General features: G+C 31.6%; 1 protein-coding gene across 1 annotated transcript; it reads left to right on the top strand.

Annotated features, from left to right (window-relative positions):
• The first annotated feature begins 7216 nt into the window (after positions 1-7216).
• On the top strand, positions 7217-8182 carry LOC101425002 (olfactory receptor 5V1-like). Its single transcript, XM_004484818.2, has one exon. The coding sequence runs from the start codon at positions 7217-7219 to the stop codon at positions 8180-8182; it is 966 nt and encodes a 321-aa protein (XP_004484875.2).
• Positions 8183-8396: the final 214 nt, after the last annotated feature.

The raw sequence follows: 8396 nt of genomic DNA, 5'->3' as shown, positions 1-8396 counted from the left end.
GGAACAGAATTAGAGATCAGAAATAGACCAACACATCTACAACTAACTGGTATTTGACAAGGGTGTCATGCTTCCTCAACTAAGAAAGAATAGTCTCTTCAACAATGGAGCAGGGACAACTGGATATCCATATGCAAAAGAATGAAAGAGGATCCTACCTCACATCTTATACACAAATTAACTCAAGATGGATAAAAGACAATACCATAACTCCAAGAAGAAAATGTAAGGAAACATCTTCAATATTTTGTGTCTGGCAATGATTTCATAAATTTTACAACCACTTCACAATCAATGAAAGAAAAATGAGATGATTGGGACCTACTCAAATTTTTTTAAAAATTGTGCTTCAAAGGAATTGGTAAAGAAAGTGAAAAGGCAACCCATACAATGGGAGAAAATATTTGGAAATCAACTATCCAGTAATGCTCTAGTATCCAGAATATATAAAGAAATCCTACAATTCAAAAATAAAAATACAACCCAAATTAAAAATGGGCAAATGTAATAAATAGACATTTTTAAAAAGATGAAATACAAATAGCTAAAAAGGATATGAACAGATGCCCAACATCATTAACTATTAGGGAAATGCAAATCAAAACTGTAATAATGGGGGTGAGTAATGGGGAGTGGGGTATATGGGAACAACTTATGTTTTTTAATGTAATGTTTTGTGTGATCTATTAATTTTATAAAAGATAATTAAAAAATAAAATTAAAATTAAAAAATGTTGTTGGCAATCTAAATGTCCATCAACAGATGAGTGGATAAACAAATGGATACACACAATGGAATATCAGTCACTTGCACAAAGGAAAGACACATGTTATAACATGGATGAACAATGAAATGTGCATTTGAATTAAATAGGTCAAGTATAATCGAAAAAGTATTGTATGATTTCATTTTCATGGAATGCCTAGAATATGTTAATTCATAGATATGAGGAAGTTAGCAGATTCAGGATTGAATGGGGATTGAAGTCTTAATGGGTACAGACATTCTGTTTGATGTGATGAAAAATTTTGATGTTTGTTGGTAATCCTAGTATAAAATTGTGAATTCAATGAATATCCCTCATTGTACAAATAAAGTGGTTAAAGTTAGAAAAAAAAACTGTAATGAGGTATCATTTCACACCTTCCAAGCTATCAAAAAAACAGAAAACTAAATAAATATTGGAGACGATGTGGAGAAATAGGAATGCTCATTCTCTGCTTGTGAGAATGTGCAGTAGTGTACAGACTATTCTATGTGTAGGACAATTCGGTAGTTCTTCCCGAAGCTATGTAGGCATTGCTATATGATCCAGCAATCCCACTACTAGATATATACTCAAAAGAACTGAAAGCAGGGACATGAACAGATATATGCACCCCATTATTCACAGCAGCTTTTTCACAATTGCCAAAAGATGGAAGTAACACAAGTGTCCACCAACAGATGAATGGATAAACTTAATGTGGTATACTCTTATAATGGAATATTATTCAGCCATAAGAAGTAATGAAGTGAAAATGATCCTAAAGTAAAATATGGACTATAATTAACAGTAGCAGTTTAACATCCTTGCATGAGTTGTAACAGTTAGCACATAAATGTTAAGTTATCAAAAATTTTGGAATGTTGCATATTTTATTCTTAGAAAAATGTTATAGGCTGCAGAAACAACCAAATTTCCTTGTCCATTATTCTCATTTCCTCTGTGACTTTTCTCAAATTACATGTGAAGAATTTTACATAAGAACCAAGGCAAGTATATGATCTCTGTTCCAATTCTCAAATAACATAATCTTGGTTAAGAAGGAAAACATAGGATGTGATCAAGTGTCCTGATTTCTTTGAACATATTGTAAACTATATAGCTAGATACCTCCACGTAAAGGTATCCTGATTGCCTGTAGGTATGTTTACTGGATAGAGAGAGGCCCCCACAATAGCCAAAAGAAATACTATGTTTCTCTTAGGGAATTCCTGCTCCTTCTTAAAATAAGATGGCAAAAAGCTCTGGATTATACAAGCCACAATAAATGAAAACAGAACAAGTGAAGCCCTTGATCTTAAGGGCTACATTTACAAAGCTTATTCCTGTAACAATGAAATTAAGCCTAAGTATAATTAATGCCTAAGAGTTGCTTTCTGAAAACCACCTTATTTCTCAAATGTGGCCTCTCTCTTAGGCAAACTGCAAATAAACTCATTACCTTCTGTCCAACATGAGACATAACTCCCAGGGATGAGCCTTCCTGACACCTTAATGAGTGATGTATTTGGAGGAAGGAGTTAACCAACATGGGTAAATAAATAAAATATGGATTTTGTGTCTCAGAGATTGCAAAGTGAGCTGGGGTGTCATTCAAGTGGTCACACTATCCAGATTTCAGTCAGACTTCACAAACTTCTACAGTAATAAAAGCCTCAAACAAAAGTGCCCCTGAGGTCCACAGGGATGTTGTGACACCATAGACAAGCCATATGCCCTTTTGAAATCAACACCCCCTCAGTAGGCCCTATCTAGGAAAATATATAAATCTATTTCCTCAATATAACAGAGTATAATTATTTATAAAATCCTTAATCAAAATTTGTCTATTCCTTTTATCTGACTCTATTATTTTAAAATTAGCTGTTAACTATAGCCCTTAGAGATTAATAGGCTTCAGATGGTTCCTATGTGTTTAACAGACCAATCACTAATAGAAAGATATAATCAGTCATGAAAATCTACCAACAAAGGAAAGACTGGTACCAGATGTTTTCACAGATAAACTAGCCAATCATTGAAGAAGTATTCATTTCAAATACTGCTCAAACTCTTCCAAAAAACTGGAGGGGAAAGAATATTACTTAACTCATTTTAGGAGGCCAACGTCTTCCTAATATCAAAGCCATGTAAAGATTCTACAAGAAAAAAACATTACAGACCAATTTCTCTTTTGAATATTGATGCAAAAATCCTCACCAAAATACCTGAAAATTCAATCCATCGGCACATTAAAATAATTGTACAGTTTGATCGAGTGGGCTTTATCCCCGGTATGCAAGTGTTGTTCATCACAAGAAAAGCAATTAACATTACACCCCACATTAACAAATCAAAGGGGAAAAACTCATGATCATCACTATTGAAGCAAAAAAGCATTGACAAAATCCAGCATCCTTTTTCTAATAAAAGATTGGCATAAAAGGAAGCTTTCTCTATAGGATAAAAGACAAGGAGAAAAAAAAAAAAAAAAAGCTTACATCATGTCCAATGGTGAAAGTCTTAAAATTTTCCTCTAAGATTGGAGACAAGACAAGGATGCCTATTCTCTCCAATGTTATTTAACATCGTGGTAGAAATTCCAGAACAATTAGGTGATATAAAGAAATAATTGATTTGAACTCCTGTGTTCTTAAAATATATATTTAAGCATGTGTAAATTTAGGTAAAATAATTTATGATAATCTCAAGGACCTAGATAATCAATGAACTACTGAAAATTCATGTTAGGATTTAAATTTTAAATTAAGATAAAAATCATACCAAGGGTACTAAAAGGGTCATAACAACACAATTTTCATGGTGAATAGCAAATAATATTAACAATCTAAAATATGTAATAATACAATAAAATAGTGTTAATGTTTACCTATCATGAAAAATGAAAATTTATAGTGAGTTCATTATATATTAATATTTTTGGGAAACTTTTATTCGTTACAGCAAAAATACCTTAATGACATAAAATAATTATTCACTTTTGTCTGGCAATACAATTCCTGAAAAAAAATTTGCTGTATCTTAAGACATTAAAATAACCAAAATATCACTCTTCTACAATTTAATTTCTTTTTCAAAATATTAAATTGATTATTTATAAAATAAGTACCCATTATTAGGTTGGGAGTACTTCAGTTGTAACAAGAAAAGCTGTATATTCCCTCAAGAGTCTTAATTGTTGCTTCTCCTAAGGGGAAATGAGGTATAATATAAATTATAGAATAATTTCCAATATGAACTCTCTATAAAATGAAGTATTTGTTTTTCTTAACTGATGTGTTTTTCTTTTGTCAGATCATTTTATTTTCATCTTGTTGAAATCTTGTATTGGTAATGAAATTTCTGAAACTGAGAAGAAAATTCTTTGTTAAATTTTGGATTTTCTATGGTAAAAACAGATATTTATAAAGATGCGTGTGTGGTATGGTGTAATATTTAAGGCATTTGTTAAAATCAAATATTAACTAAGTAAGATAATGTCTATATTTTAATAATATTAGAGTGGGTGGCTAAATAAATGTATGAAAATCGTTCCAGTCTGAAGAAATATTGATTCTACACAAGTGTGACCAATACCATTGTATCTAAATTTCTGTTGTATATAAAGCATGTTTCTGACCAATTCTTGATTTATATTTCTAGCTTGATTTATATTTCCAAGATCATAATAGTCTACAAGGATATCACAAAGCAGGGGAGAGATTATATCTTAGAAAGGCTTTTTTTTGTTTCCACTAGTTTATCAGTTATCAATTCAATGGGTATTAATAGGTGTGAAAGATCTTTTCTTTAGCAATGTATTTTAATAGACAATTCAATAGTCCATTTTCAATGAAATTTTAAATGTAAGATTTTCTTGTTATATTAAATTATAAATTTTGAATTATCTTAAGATCTAAGATTTTTAGTGATAATTTTGCTTAACAAAATAATTTCCTTTTTCTCTGTATAGTGGAAACTTGAAGAAACTGTTTGTTAGAGGAAGAAGATCCATCTATGTTATGTTTGCTTTTGATCATATGTAAACCTGTAAGTGACACAAAATAACAATGCATAATTCTTGGTTAATTTCCAATGTAAGTCTAAACCTAGCCACAGGCCTCTTGTTCTGGATACTCCTTAAATTGTTTGGCTGTTTATTACTGTTTAATAATATGACTTCAATATATATAATTCATGTATTTATATGCTTAGTTATACTTAGTAATCTCATATGGCAGTTTTGGAGATTGAACTTTATAAGGACTTTTTCTTCTAGAGGAAATAAGCTGTTGATTCATTGGGTTAATTAGAGAAGTTACAGAATCTTTTCCTGAGCAATATATTTTTAACAAAAATATCTCCTCTACTTTTCTAATCATATGGCAAATAACTGAGATTTAATTATGTTTGCTTCAAAAGGAGGGGTTTGTTAAATAAGTTCCCTCCTCACATGAAAAATTTCTGAGTTTTATGTGCTGAAACCAGAATTTTGACTTAAGTAATTTATACTTTCAATGGTGAAATTTAGGTAAAAAGTATTTTCATTTCTTGAGGACACATGTTGTTCATATAGCCTGATCTAGAGCCCTGGGTGTAAGGTACTAACTTATTTCTTATTATCCTTGTTTAGAAAAATTAGGTCAAATTAGTAAGTGTGGGTGTAAAGGAAAATGAGCCCTTAATATAAAAGTTGTATTTACTCTCTCAAAATATTAATGTTTCTTGTAAAAAGGTGCCTTTTTATATTGACTATTATCTTTTTAAAATACTAAAATATAATATAAATTACTTAGTAAAATCTTAAATATTTGAGAAGTTGAGAATTAATGCTACAGATGTTCCTTTGTTTCAAACTTCATTCACTCATTTAACAAACTTTTGTCATTGAATAATATTATCTAAGTATTTTGTGCTTTGTATGATAATTTTCTTTGAAAAGATTCATTGTTTCAACAGTATTGCTGAAAAGAGTTTTCTCTCAAGTAGGACAAAGATCTGGTAGTCTTTAAGAAAAGGAAAGGGTAGTGATAGTAACAATGACCTGAAGGAAAGAGCAATAACATTTTCCAATGAATCTCAGCAATTCCTATTTAAATATTTCTCATGGAAAAAATTGTATTATATATTTTTATCTCAATTAAGAAATAATGAAGAATTTCTACCAGGTAAAAGAAATGAGGGGTGAGTGGTAGTACAGAGAAATGGTAGCAACTGACTTTTGCACATTATTTTCTAAACATAATTTTAGTTTGACATTTCTATCATTCACATCTGATTTTTTTAAGAAAACAGAACAAATTAGATTTTTCCAAGTTGTAGTACATCATCTATCATGTATACATCATGCACACTTCACTTAACTGAAAACAACCATTCTGTATGTGATTTCACATTTTTCAAAAAATTTAATTATATTCCCCTTTTATGGAAAAATATCTCTAGGACTCTGTTCTTATGTTTTTGTGATTTTTAAAAACTTTCTTTATATATGCCAAATTGTTAATGTTAGGTGAAAACATACACACACACACACACACAAGTATAAAAAGAAAATTATCCTTTAAGGAATCCTGATGTGATTTTTTTCTGTTTTGTTTATCTTTTTGTACTATTGATAATTGAGCTTTAAATTTTCTGCCTATGGATTTTAAATGGCTTTTTTATGTTCTTTTTTATCTTTATATTCAATCCTTTCTTCTATGTGTCATTTTTCATGACACACATATCTACCATGTGTGTCTACATGACACACATTATATTTTCTATGTGAGGAAAAATAGGAGAACATAAAGGCAATTTAAACAAAAAACAAAGATATTAGTTTTTAATGGGGCAATACGACATGTACATAAGTATCAATTGTAGACTTTCAAGTAAATTAATGCTTGTTGTAAATAATCATAAATATTCTGATGATTTGGGCTATTATGGTATAATAAAACATAAATAGAAAATAATACAAGAGTAAATGAGAGCATATAAGAATTAGAAACTCCATGTTGTCAAGTATTTGAGCTTTAAGGGGGAAGTGAATTGCATATATATGCAAATATTTCTGTTCTTCTGGTCACATGCAGACATTATCAACCAGGCATTATTTATATTACATAGGCTATCTTTAATTTGACTAAAATTTGTATTTAATTTATATTAAGGTATGCTTTGAGACTAAAATACGTTAATGTTCACATATAAAGGAAGGATCAACAATGTTTCTTCGTTAGAAACAAAGAAACTGAGCAAAGGAACTTAGTATGAATATTCCTAGAAACATAATAGCTGCATTCTATGTTTTTATCAATAATTCAAATAACTGAAATTTGTAATAAAATAGGGCTAACACAATTCATCATCAAACAATCCCAAACTATTTTCCAAGTGTTCCTCATTACTAGACTGCTAAGTGTTTTTTATCTTAACCTCTTTTGGTTTCATTTGCTCCAGAAAGAGTCTTGTGGAAAGAAGAGATGGACATGGACAATCTCACTACCCTGAATGAATTCATCCTTATAGGGCTCTCTGATCTACCCGAGGTGCGCTATCCTCTCTTTGTGGTTTTTGCTCTCATCTATCTGGTCACCTTGATGGGAAACGGTACCATTCTCCTTGCCATTGGGACTGAAAAGAAACTGCACACACCCATGTATTACTTCTTGGCAAATTTGTCCCTCTTAGACATATTCTGCCCATCAGCTACTGTTCCCAAGATGCTTGAGAATCTCCTGACTATGAAGCAAAATATTTCTTTTGTTGGGTGTGCTTTGCAGCTTTATTTCTTGGTGGCCCTGGCAGGGACCGAGGTCTTCCTTCTAGCTGTCATGGCTTATGACCGGTATGTGGCCATATGCTTCCCCCTTCATTACACATTCATCATGACCATGGCACGCTGTGCCCAGCTGACAGCTGGAACCTGGGCAGCTGGGTTTCTAAATTCCCTTCTGCATACAGTGTTGACATTCCACCTGTCTTTCTGTAAGTCCAATCAGGTTAACCAGTATTATTGTGACATCCCACCTGTGGTGGCACTCTCCTGCTCTTCTACGTACCTTGCAGAGATGGTTCTTTTAGTGGTTGCAGGAATATTAGGGATCAGTGCTTTTCTAATCACCTTTATTTCTTATCTCTACATCATATCCACCATCCTGAAGATCCCATCATCCGAAGGTAAGCGCAAAGCCTTCTCTACATGTGCTTCCCACCTCCTTGTGGTATATTTGTTTTATGGCACAGCAATATTTACATATATCCGCCCTTCCTCTAGTCATCACTCCCCAGACAGGGACAGGCTCATCTCAATGCTGTATGGGGTTATCACTCCAATGTTGAACCCCATCATCTACAGCTTGAGAAACACAGAGGTTAAAGGAGCACTTAGAAATTTTTTATGTCATAAACATGTTTACAGTTCATATAACATTAACAAAATTAATTAATTAGCACATTACTTAGATTGTATTCGTAGGAAGAATTGGAATAATTCATAGAAAAATAATTCTATCTGGATACCTTTCTATACAATGTAGACAGACCTACCCATGTATACTCAGAAATTTACACTCTCTTGTACCTATACACACATACATATAACCAAAGCTATGCATACCTCTATTCTTTGGGATCATAAAAAATTATCATGCAAATATATCC

The sequence above is a fragment of the Dasypus novemcinctus genome, chromosome 22 (assembly GCF_030445035.2).
Source record: "Dasypus novemcinctus isolate mDasNov1 chromosome 22, mDasNov1.1.hap2, whole genome shotgun sequence".
In the NCBI taxonomy this organism is placed as follows: Eukaryota; Metazoa; Chordata; class Mammalia; order Cingulata; family Dasypodidae; genus Dasypus; species Dasypus novemcinctus.
The sequence above is the reverse complement of the archived record's forward strand: the minus strand, read 5'-3'. Positions and strand labels throughout refer to the sequence as shown.